We start from the raw sequence: 20,736 nt of genomic DNA, 5'->3' as shown, positions 1-20,736 counted from the left end.
GCGAGTGTGTGAAGTCTTGTCATTCAACACAGCTGGGGGTTTTGTGTGACTGAAAGCATCACATAAGCTTCTACAAACAAAGGAGAAAAACACCTCATCATTTCTCATTCTGCAGCAGCTAATTTGAGCGGAAATAGCGACAGAGCCGGGTTCTAAGCCCAGCTTCATCAGCGTAGCAAATAAATGTCCACACAGGAAGTGATGTGAGTGGTGGCTTAGAGCAGACTCCAGACTCAGCCTGTCTGGGTTCAAACCCCAGCTTTGCCCTTACTAACTGTGACCTCCGGCAAGTTATCGAACCTCTCTGTGCAGCAGTTTCCTCATTGATAAAATGAGAATTAAAATAGCACCCGCCTCGAATGGGTGAACCCATTAGCTCAGCGCCTGGCCCCACAGGAAGTGGTCAGGGTGTGGTAGTTACCATCAGCAGCAGCTGGTTGTGTGGCCTTGGAGTAGTTAACAAGCCTCTCTGAGCCTTGGTGTTTTTATCTGGACAGTGGACAGTATATGTGGCATGCCTGTTGCAAGGACTAAAAAGAGAAAGGGGATGTGAAGGTGCTGGCACAGGTTGGTACTGAAACCAAAGTAGCTTCTTTCATGATTGAAGGAAACCAAGAGCAGCGGTCCCCTGTGCAGCCAGCATATCGGGGTGTGAGGGTGGAGCTGAGTCTCTGTGAGACTCCAGACAAGATGGGGAAGGTCGGGAGAGCAGCCTAAGAGGGCCTCTGCTCCCCACCCTGCTACCCCCACCCCGCCCCATTTCTGGAGGCACTCCAGCTGTGCAGGAGGAAGAAGGAAGTAGGCTAGAAGCAGGGGCGCAAGGCTGGGGTGGGAGGGCACTCTTCTCAAGAATTAGAGTGCGGAGCTAGGTGACACTGGGACAGGAGGCATGAGGACCTTTTCCACTCTGGGGCTGGGGCTGGGGGGAGGTAGGGTAGGGGCAGTTTTGTGAGAACCCACCCTCCACTCCTGTGAGGGGCGGGGATGTTCTCACTGGCCTGATCTATTTGCTGACATCTCCCCCGACTGCTTCCCCAGGACCACATGCACGCAGACATTAGGGACCCCAACTACGGGGACCACCAGGACGTGGCCCCAAACACTGACCACCTCGTAGCGGATAAAGTACAAGCAACGGCCTAGCAGGGGCTAGGCTTGTGCGTGCTGGGGTTTGAATCTAAATAACTGTGTTTCAGCCTCTGCGTCCCAGCTGGAGAAATGCAGCGACTTCCTGAGCAAAAGGGGATCAGAGCTGAGCCCCCTCCACCAGCTCAAGGCTGAGTTTCGCCCTCGTGCTGGGCCCCAGCTGCCTCTCAGCTTTTCTGCCTTTCGCCTTTACCGTTTGTCACAGCTCTTACGTTGCTTCCTGTGTTTGTGTTGGCTTTGCCAAGTTCCTTTCAAGTGTTCTGAGAGCAGAACACGTGCCCCTCCCCCCTTGTGCTTCTAGTAAAGAGGCCTCCCTTGGTCTGAGGAAGGTGTCTGTGTGGGAGTCCTATGTCCCAGCCTCAGCGGTGGGGGCCTCTACTGAGTCCCTTCTTTTCTGGGGGGCTCTGTCTCCTCGTTTGTAAAATGAACGGTAATACCCAAATCCCCTTCGTCTGGGGCCCTTTTTGGCCTATCACCAAGTTCCTACCCAGAAATCCTTTCCTGGCAAAAGGCAAATTGAAACAACTTTTTTCTCTTTCAACTCGGTGTCACTCTCTCCTTCTCCTTCTTAGGCTCCGAGGGCACCCACAAGGATAAACAGGGGACCTAGGAAGGGTTTGGGGAGATAGGGGGAGGGAATAAGAAGAAGAGAACAATAAAATAGGAAAAGGGGGAAAGGGTCTGAGATACTCAGGTAAGATCCCCACAAGGCCCCCAAGGCAGCCCTAAGGGGCACCTGGGCCCCAGCTGACTGTCCCACACTCAGAAGGTGCTACCCCTGAAATGTCGTACGGCCCAGCTGACTGCTTGGTGCCTGTCCAGCTACAGTCAGGATTCAGGGACAGTCACTGCCGGTCATAGCAGACCCCGGATTTCCTGAAGACAGTCTCTGCGCCATTTATAAAGCAAAGCTCCCAACTCATAGCCCTCTATGTTTTGTCTCACCAGGAAACGCCCAGAGGTCGTTACAGTGACCGGATGGAAGGCGCCCATTGTGTGGGAAGGCACTTACAACAGAGACATCTTAGAAAATTTCTATGGCAAACAGAAAATCACCGTGGGTTTGACGGTTTTTGCTATCGGAAAGTAGGTGTCGCTATTCAAATTGACCTTGACTTTTTCTTGTTCCAACTGTAGAAATGTTTGTGAGGGGCTCCCTGGGCTTCCAGAGGCTGTTCATGACTTCTCTGAATTATTAGATAGGAGAATGTTATAATTGGCACCATTTCAGTCTCGTGTCTGCTGAGGACCCAAAAAGTTGAGAGCAAAACAATAGTTGGTGAGTCAACTCCTTCCCACCTCAAAATGAAGGTATCGGGTTACAGGTAAAAATGGCTGCTCCACCCACTGAGTCTGGAGTCTACAGCACAGCCACCCACACCCACACCACTTCCACCCGGACCTCCACGGCTTTCTCTGGAAATTCCAAAAATGCCAGCAGTTAGATAGTCCATTCTTTCTCCTACACTTTCAAGACCCAGGACCAGGGACAGAAGGTTCTATTTCCTTGTTTAGAACGTTTCTCACAAAACTGAAATCATTCTTGAAATTAGTAGCTTGTGATATTGGTTTTAAAATATAATCCATTTTGCTCTTTTGGAGAAGATTTTTTTCCAAAACAAAAGGAAAGCTCAATTTTTTTCCTATGCCTTCCCCACTCCCCCGTCCCCCACCCCTCAGTCTCTTCTGAAAGCCACATGGGAAGTGCACCCCGTGGCACTGTACAGAGAGTTGAAGGCGCAGGTTGATCTGAGCTCGATGTCTGCCCACTGCAGGGCCTAAAGGAGAGCTAGCTCTGTGAAGATCCACATCCTTGTCCAACCCAGAGCTCAGAGGCCATCGCTGCCACCATACTAAGCAAGTCCTAATGTCACCGGCGGTGCTGATCCAAACGACTGAGGTGGTGTCTCTAATAGAGGAGGGTGACGCTGACGTTGTGACATTTTACTAGAAGAATCTGTACTGTGATGACTTGAGAGCCGATGCTCACTCAGGTCACCTAATCCTTTGGCTCGAGAGGGGACAAGCCAGGGCAATGCAGATGGATTGGATCCCGGTGTTTCCACAGAGAGCCCAACATTGCCCACTGCCCCCGACAATGACTTCAACTGTCCGTTGTGTCACTGAAAGAAGCATCCAAACCTATAAAGAATTTTTATAGGATTTTGTTTGAGCCAAACTGATGACAATTGCCAGAAAGCAAGATTTCAAATGCTCCAGAGAATGACAGTTTTGCAGGTGCTTTTATGCATTTGAAATGAAGGAGGGAACCTAAGGAAGATGACAAGAGGATGGGAGAAAACAACTAAAGAAGTTATATGCCTGGGGCGTAACTACCCCCTATGACCTGCCCACTTAGGAATTTGTGACCAGGTCTCCCTGCGAGGGTACTTTCCATAGAACCCACCCTTTTGTCGTCCCTTGTTGCAGTTCCACAGAGCTCAGCTGTATATGGCACATCCTGGGGAAAGCCCTGTGCTCTCTGCTCTGAGGAAGGAGAGGACTGTTTGTATTCAGCAGCAAGAATACATCTTCGCAAGAGTGGATTTGGACTTTTAAGAGGTGTAATGTTTGGTTTATTTTCAAAGAACAATGCCTCAAGCCAACCTCAGTGTTTACATCTTTAAACAACGCTAAACCTCACAATGGTTCCCTTCCTCCTCCCAGGATTGTCTCCCAACTACAGAGCACAATAGATTTTTCTTAAAGTTGCAAAGGACCAAACAATTTCCTGGCTAACCCCCACGGAGCCATGTCAATGTTTTCCTGTCTATGGCTCAGATATATTCTCTCCATTTAAAGACTCAGGACTGTCAACCCTAGGGTTTCGAGAGGCAACATTAAAAGCACTCTTTAATTTTGGTAGGAAAGAAAGGGAATTCAAGCAGCAACCCAAGTGAAAGGAAGTGCCAGTTATTGTTACAAAACATTGGCCAGTGAGTGGCCAGGACTGTGAGCAGCACGAAATATTCAATCTACATCCAGTGAGGCTGGGGTTTGCATGAGCTGGGTTTAGCCATCTTTCTACTCTTTCGGCTTCTCTCCATGGTTTCACAAGATTCTGCGGAGCTTGGATTACAGAAGACATCAACGTGGTGGGTTTTGGTGTTTGTTTTTTTTTAAACCGTCTTGTATAATATACGTATGAGGTTATTGTGATTGTAGGAAATCGAGTGTCCGTGATTACTTGTATTTCAAGTGCACGGCATGAGGAGTCGATACTTGTAAGCAGTAGGCAGTGAGGCCACTTAGCACCCGTTACCACACAATCCCCTTCCTCTCACTTGCCCTCCAGCCACCACCCTTCTCATGTAATATGTGAAAAGAATTTGCACTGTGATCCACTGATGAGGGGTTTCATCCTTGAATTCATCCCGTGTTTCCCCGAGAATAAGACCTAGCTGGACAATCAGCTCTAAGGTGTCTTTTGGAGCAAAAATTAATAGAAGACCTGGTATTATGTTATATAAGACCCAATCTTATATTATAGTAAAATAAGACCAGGTCTTATATTAATTTTTTATATATATATTTTTTTATTAGTTTCAGGTGCACAAGACAAAGTAATACTTAGATGTTTATCATTTATTTCCCTCACACTGTGTGAACCCCCCTCCCCCCATCCACTATCCCTCTGACATCGCACAGAGCCATTACATTTCCACTGTCTCCACTCCCAATGCTGTACTCCGCTTCTTGTAAGTATATACATACATATGTATACATATATACATAAAATTATAGTTGGCATTCATTATTGTTCAGCTTCAGGTGTACAATGCAGTGATCAGGCATCTACATCATCCCTGAGGTGGTCTCCCAAATGGGAGACGTGTCCATCGGATACCCTACAAAATCTTTACAACATTATTGAGTACATTCCCCAAATTAATTTTCAAAACCCCGTGGCCATCTTGTGGTTACCTTATATTAATTTTTGCTCCAAAAGATGCATTAGAGCTGGTTGTCCGGCTAGGTCTTATTTTCGGGGAAACACGGTAGCATTCTGTATTATTTATTTTTTCTTTTTATGGGATCTGGATTGTTTCTTGGTGGGGTGGGGACTGGTCTCAAGGGCCAGTTTCACAGAATAAATATCAGAGTTTACAGCTAGTCAGTGGCAGAGCCTGGGGCTCCTGAGTGACTGCAGCCCTGAAATGCCCAGTGTTGTCCAGTGTCCATCCATCTCCAGACTAAGGAGCCGCTCGGCTGAAGGTAGGAACTTACAGCATTAGGGCAAAGAGAGAATGCCAGTGCGACCAGCTTGAAAGGTGAAAGAGGTCAGCGCATGGCTCCCTACCCCATGCTCCTACCCCAACTTGTAGGCCGACAGGAAATAGCTGGCCCTCGGGCAGAGGCCGGGACTGGCTTACTGAGCCTTTCTGCTTATCCGGGTCCCCCAACATGGTGTTTTTTGTTTGAACTGATAAATAACTAAACTACCACTACACACCTATTTAGAATGGTCGAAATCCAGCACACTGACAACACCAAATGCTAATAAGGATGTGGAGCAACAGGAACTTGCATCCATTGCTGATAGGAATGCAAAATGGTGCAGACACTTTAGAAGACGGTTTGGGAGAGTCTTACAAAACTAAACATACTCGGGCTGGCCCAGTGGCTCAGGTGGTTGGAGCTCCATGCTCCTAACTCCAAAGGCTGCCGGTTCGATTCCCACATGGGCCAGTGGGCTCTCAACTACAAGGTTGCCGGTTCAATTCCTCGACTCCCGCAAGGGATGGTAGGCAGCGCCCCCTGCAACCAAGATTGAATACGGCACCTTGAGCTGAACTGCCGGATGGCTCAGTTGGTTGGAGGGACTCCTCTCAACCATAAGGTTGCCGGTTCAACTCCTGCAAGGGATGGTGGGCTGCGCCCCCTGGAACTAGCAACAGCAACTGGACCTGGAGCTGAGCTGCGCCCTCCACAACTAAGACTGAAAGGACAACAACTTGAAGCTGAACGGTACCCTCCATAACTAAGATTGAAAGGACAACAACTTGACTTGGAAAAAAGCCTGGAAGTACACACTGTTCCCCAATAAAGTCCTGTTCCCCTTCCTCAATAAAATCTTTAAAAAAACAACAACAAAAAACTAAACATATTCTGACCATACGATCCAGCAATTGTGCTCTTTGGTATTTACCCAAAGGAGTTGTAAACTCATGTCCACATAAAAACCTGCACATGAATGTTTACAGCAGCTTTATTCATAATTGCCTAAACTTGGAAGCAGCCAAGGTGTCCTGCAGTGGATGAATGGATACACAAACTGGGGTGCCACCAGGCAGGAATATTATCAATGATAAAAAGAAATGATCTATCAAGCCATGAAAAGACATGGAGGAACCTTAAATGCCCATTGCTAAGTGAAAGAAGCCCTTCTGAAAAGACTCTTTACCATTTGACTCCAACTCTATGACATTCTGGAAAAGGCAAAACTATGGAGACAGTAAAAAGATCAGTAGCTGCCAGAAGTTGGGGTGGGGGAACGGATGAGTAGGTGGAACGCAGGGCTTTTTTGGGCAATGAAAATATCTGTGTAATACCATACATAGTGATAGATAAATCCATTACACATGTGTCTAAACCCATAGATTGCACACTAAGAGGGAGCCTTAATGCTATGGATTTGGGAGTGATAATGATGAGTCTGTAGGTACATTGATTGCCACACACGTGCCCTCCTGGTATTGGATGGTGATGGAGGAGGATGTGGGAGGGAGGGTGGAACAGGGGATACATGGGAACTCTCTGTGCTTTTGGCTCCATTTTGCTGTGAACCTAAAAATGTTCTAAAAAATAGTCTATTATAAAAAGGGAAAAATCATTAAAATAAGGCTAACTCAGAGGTTGTTTGCTCTGGTATTTGAATGGACCTTATAATGGTGGTGTCCGGACAAGGGATTGGGGTTTTGGGTGACCAGTGGGAGGCTCACAGGGTGCATAGGTATATGGAAGGATATCCACATCCCTTAACCCATTCTCTGTGTCCCAGACGAGGATAAAGAATGACAATGGTTAGGCTTCGTGTATCCCCAAAGGACCCAAGGGTCACATCACAGCTGCATCCATCCGGGAGGGTAGTAGCAACACTGGGTATAAGTTGGGGTTCTTGATGGAAGCTCAAGAGCTCGCAGCTCCTGATGTTTGTCAAAGGGCACACATTTCCAGTTATAAAATGAATAAGTTCTAGGTATCTAATGGACAGTATGCTGATTATAGTGAACAATACTGTATTATGCAGAGGGTGCAAAAAAATGCATGCACATTTTAAGAAAGGGATACTCAATATATAATACTCAATATATACCGACAGCAAAAGATGTCCCGTTTGACTTCTGCAATTACAAGAGGTGCTCAAAGTGGTTCCCATCAGCGTCCAGACACTTGTGATTACGGCGAACGTTGTTTGGTAGACTTCTGTGGTGAGCGTGTAAACCGTTCCAACACCACAGCAGAAGCAGGACTTATTGCTGTGCAGATCTTCCCCTGTGCACATCACACACAATATCAACCTTATCACAAATGCGTGCAGTTGTTGGGCGTGTTGGAGGTTCTGTTGCATTCTCACGCCTCCATTGTTGTACTTCCACAAAGTTCTCGAATTTCAAATACCACTTCAAAATGGTCTTGCCCTCCTTGAATGACAACCGTGCTTCTGCCATTTTCTTGTCCTGCCTGTCCCATGGTGACGCTAACATTCATTTGATGAATGCCATCTTTTGAGCGTATGTCATACTACACATGGCTACTGTAATTCAATTCAACTTTGAAAAGTAACACATAGATCACATCGCCTAAAATGTGTATACATTTTTTGGCCCCCCCCTGGTATATACTTAAAAGTTGCTAAGACAGTAGACCTTAAATGTTCTCACCACAAAAAGGAAATGGTAATTATGTGGCATGATGGAAGTGTTAGCTAACAGTAAGATGGTAATCATTTTGCAATATGTAACTGTCAAATTTACAGGTTATGCACCTCAAACTTACACGTTACATGTCAATTACATACCAATGAAGCTGGGGGGGCGGGAAGAACTAGCGCCCCTTTTGCCTGCCCAAAGACAAAGGGCTAAGTAAGGTGGATGATAGTAAATATCATCTTCATTGCAGTTGGAGCTGGAATCAGAGAATGTGGCTGATATCTGCAGGCCCTAGGCCTGCTAACATTAAATCACAGAATTAGAAAGACGTAGGCATCCAGGCACCTACGGCACTAGAAACTGCAGGCCTCCAGACTTGGGGGGAATCTGTACCACTAAGAACCTACTGCAAGGCCCAGAGCACACATGCTCTCTTCATCTGGTCAGCTTCCAAGAGCAAGAGGAGAGAAAGGCAGGTTGTGCATACCGGGTCGTCCCTCCAAAACTGGCTGTTGGATAAGTCACTCCACCTTTCCAAGGCTGAGAGCAGCCAGGAATGTTACAGTAACAGACGTCTCCCCACGTGGAAACATACATCTGGGATGGGGGAAAACATTGGTCTCCTAAACTTCAAAATGCAAATAAAGTAGCACATTGTCTTCCCACGGAGTCAGAGGTTACACTGATCTCCTTCTTCTTTGTTTCAGGTACATTGAGCATTACTTGGAGGAGTTCTTAACATCCGCCAACAAGTACTTCATGGTTGGCCACAAGGTCATATTTTACATCATGGTGGATGACGTGTCCAGGTTGCCTTTGGTAGAGCTGGGTCCTCTGCGTTCCTTCAAAGTGTTTGAGATCCAGCCTGAGAAGAGGTGGCAGGACATCAGCATGATGCGCATGAAGACCATTGGGGAGCACATCGTGACCCACATCCGGCACGAGGTCGACTTCCTCTTCTGCATGGATGTGGACCAGGTCTTCCAGAACACCTTTGGGGTGGAGACGCTGGGCCAGTCGGTGGCGCAGTTACAGGCCTGGTGGTACAAGGCAGAGCCTGACAAGTTCACCTATGAGAGGCGGAAGGAGTCCGCAGCATACATTCCGTTTGGCCAGGGGGATTTTTATTACCACGCGGCCATTTTTGGAGGAACACCCATCCAGGTCCTAAACATCACCCAAGAGTGCTTCAAGGGAATCCTTCAGGACAAGAAAAATGACATAGAAGCCGAGTGGCACGATGAAAGCCACCTAAACAAGTATTTCCTTCTCAACAAACCCACTAAAATCTTATCCCCAGAATATTGCTGGGATTATCATATAGGCCTGCCTTCAGATATTAAGACTGTCAAGTTATCTTGGCAGACAAAAGAATATAATTTGGTTAGAAATAATATCTGACTTCGAATTGTGCCAGTAGGTTTCTGGATTTGAGAGAGAATGATTCTGGCTACTTTCTCAGAAAAGTAACACTTAATTTTAACTTAAAAAAAATACTAACAAAACACCACCCCAGCAACAACGTACTATTCCTCCTTATAACTTTGAGCCTTATAATATGGGAGAGTGAGCCTAGGGTAATCAGATGTGCATTCCCAGTGATTTTGTGTCTATTCATGATTTGAGGAAAATACTATCAGCTGAACCCAAAAAGAAAAAGTAAAAACCAGAAACACACTACATGTGCCAGATAATGTGCTGTAGAAAACGGTGCTACGGGAAGCGTTTGACAAGATACAATTGTGGGGAGTTCCCGCTGATTTCAGTGTTCTGTCTTTGCTGAGTCTAAAGCAACACAGAGTTGCTTTGCAGCAGCAGAACTCTTAGTGAGGACACAGCCGACCTTGGCAATCCTCAAATGGTTTTAATAGCAGATTGCTTCAGGCCATTTGTCGTCCCAGTCCTTTTCTCTCAGGATGTTGTTTGGCTTCTGTGTGAAAGATTGATGGAGAGTCTCAGTGGCTATCATGGTAATGAATATTTGGAGTCACAGGGAATCCGAAGGAGCCAGTGGGTGCTCAGGAAGTGAAAACAAAGCCTCCAAGTGAGTTTGCCATGAAATAGCAAAGAGAGTAGAAAGGAGACAGTGCCACCTCGGAGGAGCACAGGACATGGGGTTGGCGCTTAAATGCAGCATGGATCCAAGTGCTGAATACCAGGGGGACAGTGCGGATGGTCTCCAGCCGCCTGGATCCCACGACAACCAGAACAGAGAGTTCTTGAATGGAAGATGCTTGTTTTGCCCACGTCACATTCAGTCTGCCAGATTCTGCAACCGTATCTTCAAATCCCGGCCAGAGGAGGTGGATGGTGTCAAAGAAGACAACGGCCTGCAGTGGACTGAAGAGGCATTTCCCAGACCTGGGCCTCTTGACAATCAGTTATCAGCAAGTCCCACTGCCACCTGCTCCAACCCTCAGGGTCCCTCAGCCTATTGCGGCCCACTTGGAGGGCTGACATCAAGGGGTGGATTGGAGGAAAAGCCCTCCCTTCAAGTTACCTCCATATCTCCCTGTCCCATCTGCACTACTGGGGTATAACAATGCAGGCCCATTTAATAAAATGGTTAATTGATTTTATATCAAAAGCAGGGGGTCGCAATGGGAGACCCAGGCCTCGTGACTGAACAAGTTAACATTCAATTCCCTTCTCTACGAGAAGCTATGGAATCTTACATATTATTTAAAGTTAAGCAAGTCAGTGTAAAGGAAGTTAGGAGGCGACATTGACATATTTGTGCAGGTGTATTTATATTTTGCTTGTGCCCCAGTTTAGGTGGTTTGTTTCCATGTTACGGGATTTATTTGAAGAACCATTGCGCTGGCTTGATGTTCAGAACAATGGGCTTCTCCGAGAAAATGAAACCTACGTTTTCTCTACTGTTGCATTGTGTTTCCTACTCTCTTGCCAAAAAATACCACAACCCAGCCAAACAAAACAAAACCAACAAAAACCTTGAAGAAGCGGACTTCGGAAAAGAGAGGAAGGAGGTCATGTGTCAGGACTCTGGCTTCTCTGTAACTCAAGTTTTCTGGGATCCATTCTGGAATAGGGGAAGTTAATGATTTAAGTCCTAAACCAAAGAAATGATCTATCCTGAATGAATATAGAAATGGGCTAATGTTTACTTTTGAGGAAATCTTGATTTAAAAAAAAAAAGTTCATTTACATTTAAATCCCAAGTGGACAAACTAAAGATCTCATTAGCAGTTATTCTTAAACATTAAAAAATATACCTGATTTACAATTGAATAAATTATTTTCTCAGTATATTCTGGTCTGGTCATGGATTGTGCATTTTTCCCCAAAGATGTTCAGAACTGTCAAGTGTAGAATTTTAAATTCTTAGACTCCAAAAAGTCCTCATGTGCTTCTAAAAATACGTCCACTATTACAAAGATAGAAAGAACATGGTTGAGATTTGCAAACTTTTAAAACAACAAATGTTCATATATAGAGATTTCCAGCGTGATGCACTAAAGTAATAAACTGCCAGCAGGAGACCCAGTAGGAAAAGGCTTGTCCCTGAAGCCCAGGTCGGGCACCATGGCAAAAGGAGAAAACAAGGCCTTAACCATCCTGGGGTTCATTAGTCACACGCTGGGAGAAGGCTGGATTTCCAGCAGGTCTGGGTATGTGTATTTGTAATAAATACCAAGATCAAAGGTGACCAGGCTGACGGAGTGCGGTGCTCTGGATGACAACAGGACATGATGCCCTCATCGTAGAGAATCACTGCCCTTTTTTAGATGAGCAAAGTACGGTTCAGAAAGGTTAAGCCACCCAGCTGGGAAGTGCTGAGCTGACGCTAAAACCAGAGAAGCTGACAGGGTGAATCTGCTGACACTACATGTGGAGGGCCGCGTTTCATATCAAGGAAAATGCAACTTGACGAAAGAATCTTGTAAAGGAGCATTTTTGCCATAAGAATATTTTAAAACTAGGTATGTTCCTAGCCTGTACCATTTCCCACTTTTTGTGCACTAAACTTGCCCCCAATGCATTAAATTAGTTAAAATGAATCATGTAAAAAACAAAAGAATATGTGATCGTTCTTAGTCTTTACATAGTGCATGCAGGGCCGATAGGAGACCTTTGGGCGCATGAGCTGTTCTGCCAAGGCAGTGCCGTGCAGCGTGTCATTGGGCAGAGGCCGGGTGGAAGGGACAGGCATGCCTCTTCCTACTCCGCCTTTAATCTGGTGGTCACATGCTGATAGGAAGCAGTTTTTTTAAGGCTAGAAGGGTCTCACTTCTCTTCCTTGGAATGATTCATCTTTGATCTCTCCCAGCCAAAGTCACCATATAACTTACTAATGAAGGAACCACAGCCGTTGCAATACTTGCAAGTATTTATTAAATGTACTATTGAATGTAAATGTACTATTCAATGTAAATGTTATGCAAGTTAATAACAGGCATGGTAACATACTCACAAATGTGAAGTGTCATTGAAGGCATGACTGCGTCACACACAATGCATTCTCTTGAAGGAGAGAAAGGAGAGCCATCAGTCAAAGCCTCAGACTTATCATAAAAGGGTGCAGAGCTACGATGCAAACCCAGGGCTGTCTGACTCTAAATCCTTTGCTCTTTCCACAGCTCCAGTCTGCTTCCCTCACTCTTTCACATGCACACACACACATCAACCATCTTGTTTTTGAAATTTGAGGACTCACCATAAAAAGCTCTGAATTCCTTCATTAGGCATGAAAGAGAGAGAACTTAGACCAGCAATTCTTCAGAAGCAGAAGGTAGGTCTAAACTCACCATATGGCCAAGTTGGAGAAGCAGACAAATGAAAGCTGAGAGGAGAAAAGGTGTCTGGGGAGGAGGAAATAGCCTCAGCGGAGCTGACTCTGGACTGAGCTTTGAAAGAGAGGAGGGATCCCTGTGTGAGGCGTGGAGGTGGAATGACACTGCAGAGGGAGAAGCAGCAGATGTAAAGCAGAGGACTGCGATAAGACTTGCACGGAGACTCAGAAAAATGGTGCTGAGGCCTTGGGACTCACTGAAACCACCTGGCAGAGCCTGTGTGAAAAGCAGTGAAGACCACGAGAGCACTTTGGCTCGTTAAGAACCCATGTTCACCCTGCATTTCTGGCTCTCGTTCTCTCCTCCCAGCAGTGCTTGTTCTCCTTTATGGAGTCTGTGATTTCCATGGAAACTGGGGCCATGGTTGGAACAAGTGACCCAGGTAAGCCAGTCAGCACCTGCCATTCCTTTGATGGCAATGATTGATTCCGGGGTGGGCAGGTGACCTCAATTCGTCCTATCAAAGTAAATCTCAGGTCCTCAGGAAATGAGGAAGCATGTAACACCGGGAGCGGCCAACACTTCTGGTGATCGCGAGGAATATCAGCATTAGGGTGAAACAGACATCAGGACTGGAAGAGCAGGGAAACTGAAGGGAACCTGGCCCCTGAGCCATTGGCTTCAGCCTTACCTGAAGCCTGCACTGCCTGTGGCTTTTCGAATGTGTGAGCCAATAAAGTGCAATTATTGTTCAAACCAGTTGGAATTGGGCTTTCTCTTACAACTGAAAAAATTCCCCATTGGACCCTTCTAGCGTCATTTGTTCCTTAAAGGCAGGCCCCTAGCCTGCATTTGCATCAGCTTCTGCACCTACTACGTCACCTATCTCAGAGGTACTGCTTAATGAATATCTCTACAAGATGAATGAATGAATGAATCATCACATCCATTCCCATCAGGCCTCATAAGAAGTGCTTTTTATAAATGGAAAAAAAATTAATTTTGATTGTGGACTCTGTCCTATTACGAAGCAGATGCTTTTATAGCTGGCACCTGGAACGTCCCCTCTGTACTGTAGTACTCAGTACAGCGACTCGGGTGCAGCCTGAGCCTCAGGCTCTAACCTGGTGTGTATAATGTACTGGGTTCAGTGTTGCTTGGGACAAATTTGCTTCATCAGTGTCGAGCAGTCATTCTCAACCAGGAGGCTTTTGCACCACCGCCTCCATTCCCCAGCCCTCACCCCGACCCCAGGGATATTTGGTGATGTCTGAAGGTAATGTTGTTTGTCACAAGTTGCTAGTGGTGGGGGTGGGTTGACGCTCACACCTAGTGGGTAGGTGTGCTAAACATCCTAAAATGCACAGGAGGTTCCCCATGACACAAAATTACCTGGCTCAAAATGATGACGTTGAGAAATGCTGGTGTAAAATTCCCTTGGACTTTACTAAGAAACAATGCATACTACCCATCTGTCTATACCCTAGGAATAGTTCCTGATGAGTGTCAGAAGGTATTAACTCACCTCTTCATATCCCTTATGACATTTACAGCTAAGACAAAAGCGTAGACTAGTTCCCTATACTGGACCCTAGAAGACAGGAATTCCCAAAGATAACACTTTAAGCAACTGCAGTGATTAAAACAACAACAACAACAAACACATTCTCTTCTGGACCTTGCGAAGACTGCCCATTTGTAGAAATAGATATCAATTTTGCATATACATAAAAATAGCTTTAGATCTTTATAAGGCTATGAAAAATCAGCCAAAGTTAGAACACACATTGAGTGAACTGACTAATTGTTCAGAATAAAAGGTGGTTATGCTGGCTAGGTGTTTTAGTTACATATATTTTGGTGGCAAGGAACATACATCCCCCTTGAGCTGTCTAAATCCAAAAGAGATTATTGGGAGGTGACTGGAAGGCTCTGCTGAATACAAGATGGAGTTGACAACCAGACAGCAGTATCTGAAGCTGGTTCATTCCTGCTTGGGAGTCCTGTTGTACGCAATACTTCCCAACTCCCCGACCAGTGACTTCGCTGTGGAAGCTTGGTGTCCACCATGGTGGGAGAATTTATACCATGGGGATCAGCAAGCACTAGAAATCAGGTCTCCCTTGCCTGGACCTACCTTGCTCTGCCCCTGCCTTGCCCCTCCCCTCCCTCCTCTCACCCTTCTCTTCCCTTCCCATCCATTTTCTCTTTTTTAGGCGTTGGTTGTGTAAAAATTTACCAGCATATCACTACAACCAAGCCATGAGCAAGAGACAGGGCTTCAACAGTAGAAAATTGCAAACTTCCCCTAGAGGTCAGCCGATATGACCCAGCTCCAACTACCTCCAGACTTAGAGTTTCTTCATTCAAAACTCTAAATTCCTAGAAAAGCAAACCCAAATGGCACAACCTCCATTCATGCTTCTAGCAGCTGTGCCTTGGGGAAGGTTTACTGGAGGGTGGATTTACCATGGGGTAGTTCTTGGTCTATTGTTGTGAGCTGAGTAGATGCCTCTAAAAGTACCTACCACATTCCACTTGGAGCTGTCTGGCTGTCAAGCATTTCTTCCCACACATCTAAAATATGTCCTGCTACCATAATCCAAAAACATTATGCACTACTCTAACACAGCCCTCTCTCCTAACAGCAGAACATAGAATCCACAGATAATGCCAGAGGGACAGGCTTCTCAGAGTCTACTATCTCCAGTTAACAACCATTTCTCCTTTGGTTTCTCAGAGAACCCATCTGACTATTCTGCAATCTGTGAAATAAATAATAAATTTAGCTCACACCCAAACTATAGAGTCAATAGGGAGAGACAAGAGAGGAAGAGGGAAACTATTATAACTCCTTTTGAAAGGAAATGACGTTATCTGCTCAAAGGGCATTTCCTTGCTCTGGAATTCAGTGGGCCTGTGCTATAAGTTTTCTATCAAGGCTAGCCACAGTCTTCATCCATCACTGCAGTCTAATTCAGACCCTTTGAACTATGTAAGATATAATTGGTCATAAGACATCCAGTAGCAGGGCAACTTGCTTGCAACCTGTACCAACTGGTGAGCTTTCTCTTGTCCAGGGTCCCCCTGGAAACTCACTGCTTTTACAGTTATCAGGCAAATGGGAGGCAGCTGGATACCCTGGTATGTGGGATACTGTCTCCAAAATCCACAGTAGCCCACAGGAGTTATGCCTTTCTCTTAGTTGTAGGAGGCATAAAGCACTGGTTCTCAAATTTGGCTGCACCCTGGAATTACCTGAAGGACTAGTATTGATGCCTTGCTCTGACCCCAGAGATTCTAATTCAGTTGGAATGAGGTGGGCATTAAGATTTTTAAAACAAATGAGAAACAAAAACTCATAGACACAGACAATAAAAATAAAAAAATTTAAAAAAAGATTTTAAAAACCTTCCCAGGTAAAGAGGATTCTGGGAATATGATGGAGTAAGAAGCACTGGGAATCTGTCTCCATACCTAGACAATAAGTGTACTGGCAAAATCTGTCTGATGTGACAATTTTGGAACTCTGGAATCTATTGAAGGCTTGGATGGAAAATTAAGGTTAATTTCAGTCAATTTCAGTTCTTAAAACAGTAGCGGCTACCCATTCCCCACTTTCATCCATCTGGCAGGCAGCTGTACAATTATTCCTGGAGCTGCTTTCATGTAGCTTGTGGAAGCCAGGATGGGCCAAAAGGACCCTGTCCTCCAAATATTAGGAATCTATGCTCTGATTGCTAGTTGCTACTTTTATTACCAAGGTGCAGACAAAGAGCAGGCAACCACTGTTGTTGCACCTACCCTCATTGTTGCAAGCACCTTCCCCTCTAGTTGAAGTGACTTCCAGGGTATTTAAAGAACTAGCACCCTTTTTCTCTCCCTTCATTTTTCTCTTTAACCCCTTTGGGACCAGATATTAAACACTAGGACATTCGAAACAACTACATATGTGGGGGAAATTAGAAAGTGACCACACAGGGAATTCCTTTTTTTCTCGCTCCCTGGCCATCTTGGCGACTGCTCTTTACTGGGAGTTGTCCCACACCTAAGGCAGGAAGATGGTGGCTGCAAAGAAGACAAAGATGCAGCTGGAACAGATAAACTCTAGGCTCTAACTTATTACGAAAAGTGGAAAGTACGTGCTGGGGTACAAGCAGACTCTGAAAATGATCAGACAAGGCAAAGCAAAACTGGTCATCCTCACCGACAACTACCTAGCCTTGAGGAAATCTGAAATAGAAAACTGCACCATGTTGGCCAAGAATGGTGTTCCTCACTACTATGGCAATAATATTGAACTGGGCACAGCATGTGAAAAATAACTACAGAGCATGCACACTGGCTATCATTGATCCAGGGGATTCTGATATCATTAGAAGCATGCTGGAACAGACTGATGAAAAGTAAATCATGCAAAATTTTTCTTTAATAAAACTGGCCAGAGCTGGTTAAGAAAGGAAGGAAGGAAGGAAGGAAGGAAGGAAGGAAGGAAGGAAGGAAGGAAGGAAGGAAGGAAGGAAGGAAAGAAGGAAAGAAGGAAAGAAGGAAAGAAGGAAAGAAGGAAAGAAGGAAAGAAGGAAAGAAGGAAAGAAGGAAAGAAGGAAAGAAGGAAAGAAGGAAAGAAAGAAAGAAAGAAAGAAAGAAAGAAAGAAAGAAAGAAAGAAAGAGAAAGAAAGGAAAGAAAGTGACCATGCATGCCCTAAGAAAGGCCCTGAAAAGACCTCAGAAGACCTTAAATTATACCTTAGGCTGATCCTTAGCACAGAGACAGCCTACAACAATCAAAAGAGTGAAAACAATAACAAAAAACAGCTAACCCTGGAGAAGGGAGATAATTTGATTTCCAGAGTCATCACAGTATTAGATTCAAATGTAGAGTCTTCAACAAAAAAAAGTCACAAGGCATACAAAGAAACAGTAAAGTATGGCCCATTCAAAGGAAAAAATAAATAAATAAACAGAAACTGTTCTTGGAAATGACCTGATGGCAGATATACTAGACAAAGACTTTAAAACAATTATCAAACATGCTCCAAGAACTACAGGATGATGTGGAAAAATTTCATCCAGAGTTTATGACTGTCAGCCATGGGAGCATAAGTTTGGTATAGCCTACTCTGCTGTGACCCAAAACAGATTCTAATTCTGTGTTAATTTAATTATCCTCCTTCACCACCCCCCTTTTTTCTTCTAGGAAGAATGAAAATCAACAGAAAATTTCTAATGTTGATATGGACTTTATTTCCGTATGGATCATGTATAGTACATATTATTTCAGGGAAGTGTAAACCATTAGTGAATAGCAATGACTTACTTAATTCATTTTCTTTCTTTTAAAAAAATTTTTTGGGGAGGGGAATATCGGGGAACGGTGTGTTTCTCTAGGGCCCCTCAGCTCCAAGTCATTGTCCTTCAATCTAGTTGTGGAGGGCGCAGCTCAGCTCCAAGTCCAGTTGCCGTTTTCAATCTTAGTAGCTGGGGGCGCAGCCCACTGTCCCATGCGGGAATTGAACCAGCAACCTTGTTGTTGAGAGCTCGAGCTCTAACTAAGTCAGCTGGCTGCCCACTTAATTCATTTTCTTAATAGTGTCTTTTGATGAGCAGAGTTTTCTTATTTTGATGAAGTATAATTTATCACTTTTTAGTTGTTTCCTCTCATCTATGTCAGAGACCTTTACTTGCAAGTTACAAAGTTATTCTCCCACGTTTTTTCTCTAAAGGCTGTGGATTTTGCTTTTATGCTTAGATTACTCATTTTGAATTAACTTTTTGTGTAGTGTGAGATACACACAACAATATGGGTGAGTTGCAAAACCTTGGAGTCAAGAAAGCCGAATGTAAAGAGTGCATGCTGTACAATTCTATTTATATGCACTTCTACAGCAGGAATAACTCAGTTATAGTAATAGAAATCAGAACACTGGTTTTCTGGGTGGGGGAGGGTGGTGACTCAAAGGGGCACAAGAAAAAGTTACTGGGTTCGTGCAGATGTTCTGTCTTAAAGTGGTTTTTATATACACATGTACATGTGTAACAAACCCAATAAAGTGTACAATTAAACTGCTTTACTTCATGTAAATTATATTTCAATTAATAATGTATTATGAAGACTTTTAAAAAATCCACAAGAAAAGAAAGAAACTTAAATAATCCCTTTTTTTTTTAAACAGTGGGACGAAATCTAGTCCCCTGGTAATGGCAAAGAGAAGTTACAGGCATAAGAATTGTTATGATTACAAGTATCTAGTTCTTTCATCATCAAAAGAGAATCTGATGACATCACTCATAGAAGACTGAAATAATAAACACATAAACTAGAGAGTGCCAAAGACCAACAGTAGGTTATCTGATTCATGACTTTTCCAAAGGCCTCATACTTGAAAACTGTCTGCTCTTTTAAGATTCTCCACATGTCTTCCTAAACCACTATACCATAAATGTTAAGTCTTCACGGAAGAAACTGTATACAATTCCTACATGATCTTAGGAAAACAAAAGGTAAGAGTTTGTCCTTAATTTCAACCAAATTAAGCCACATCCAATTTCTTTTCTGTACACAGTTTCATATCACATAGATCAAATATCACAAAGGAGTTTTGTAAACTTGATGGCTAAAATTCCAAGGTCAATGCACAAATAATCTAAAAGTTATAGTTTAGCCTGTAGTCAGTGCTCTGAATCAATTTTATATTCAAATACTTTTTAGAAAGCGCATATATTTAATACTGTTATCAGTTCTATCACCTATCTTGGAATGATAAACTTCATAATATTATTTAGTTACAAATAATAAATACATTCCTTTATAATTATACAAGTTTTTAGAGTCCAAGTAAGTATTGTAATAATTACCGCTTTTCTCTGACACTCCACCCTGAAAGAGTTAGGTGGGGAAGTGATGTAACTTTTCTACAGGAAAAAGCCTTTTGTATTTTGGAAAAGATGAACAAAGTTTATAAGATCTCTTGTATCAAAGCCAGCTTAGACCAGCTAATGTCCTAAAAACTTTGGGCAGATAGCTCAGATAAAGCGTCTCTCCACTGACTCAACTCTATTTTCATTTAAAGCAACATCCAAAGATCACAGATGCCTTAAATCCTAGCTAAAGTCTATTAATTAAATCATCTAGTTTAAGTCATGGAGAGGCAAGATTCCACACAGCTTACTCTGTACACATTGTACTTTATTTAATCTTTTATCCGTTTCTTTTCCTTCCTTCCAGTAAAGGATGAGATACAACAGAATAACAATTCTATTGTTATTGCTTTTATTGTGTGTATGGGCCCTACAAAGAGAATATCAATTCAGGTAACTTGAAAAAATTAATGAATATTGTATTCTGGTGTTTGGTAAGGATCTGTTTATGTCAGAAAGGTTACAGGCTCACCTCCTGAATAAATCAGCATCCAACTATGTCGATCCAAATATACCCAAATATCTCCAATGATACCTAAATACATCAGAATATAGCCTTCAGCATAAAAATCCTTTGTTTCCAATGGGATCAAAGGTAAACATAATTTGTGTAGGCCCATATGTGTGAGAAGAAGTAAAGTTCAGCTGCCAAGGCAGGTACTGTGTAATTACAGCAATGCCAAGTAGCAAATATTATAGAGAAACTGCCATTTTTAAGTAGGTAGCATCTTCTTTAAGAAACATCCCTAATATTGGTGGCTTTGGACACGATATAGGGTATTTGCCCTCCACATATTTGAGACAGGCAGAAAGACCTCATTGGCAATTAGCAAATGTCATTGTTTTAATGATATTAAGTAAGCTTCTCTCATTTGCGTCTCAAAGGATTAGTTATTTTTTAAGATACAGCATGAGTAATTTTTGTCCGTCATTTGATACGATACAGCATGTGAGGGATATCAGTCAACTCACCTCAGTAATTTTTGTCACGTTCATTACTGTATCTCCACAACCAACAATGTGCTTGGCATGTAGTATGTGCCTTG

At 43.8% G+C, this 20,736-nt stretch overlaps 1 protein-coding gene and 1 pseudogene across 4 annotated transcripts in view; both read left to right on the top strand.

Moving 5' to 3' along the window:
• The window catches only part of GGTA1 (glycoprotein alpha-galactosyltransferase 1 (inactive)), a 65,282-nt gene extending 46,438 nt beyond the window's left edge, over window positions 1-18,844 (top strand). For all 3 annotated transcript variants that reach the window (XM_081065267.1, XM_081065268.1, XM_081065269.1), the window contains exons 7-8: window positions 2,095-2,232; window positions 8,726-18,844. In XM_081065267.1, the coding sequence (XP_080921393.1) occupies window positions 2,095-2,232; window positions 8,726-9,419 (832 nt within the window). In that variant the 3' untranslated portion in view covers window positions 9,420-18,844. The remainder of the gene's footprint in view (window positions 1-2,094; window positions 2,233-8,725) is intronic.
• LOC308504516 (large ribosomal subunit protein eL30-like) lies at window positions 16,834-17,182 on the top strand (annotated as a pseudogene). The gene has a single exon. The product of its transcript is annotated as a large ribosomal subunit protein eL30-like (transcript).
• Window positions 18,845-20,736: the final 1,892 nt, after the last annotated feature.

This window comes from Rhinolophus hipposideros (assembly GCF_964194185.1).
Source record: "Rhinolophus hipposideros genome assembly, chromosome: 11".
Lineage (NCBI taxonomy): Eukaryota > Metazoa > Chordata > Mammalia > Chiroptera > Rhinolophidae > Rhinolophus > Rhinolophus hipposideros.
Note: the sequence above shows the minus strand (reverse complement) of the source record. Positions and strands in the feature narration are given on the sequence as shown.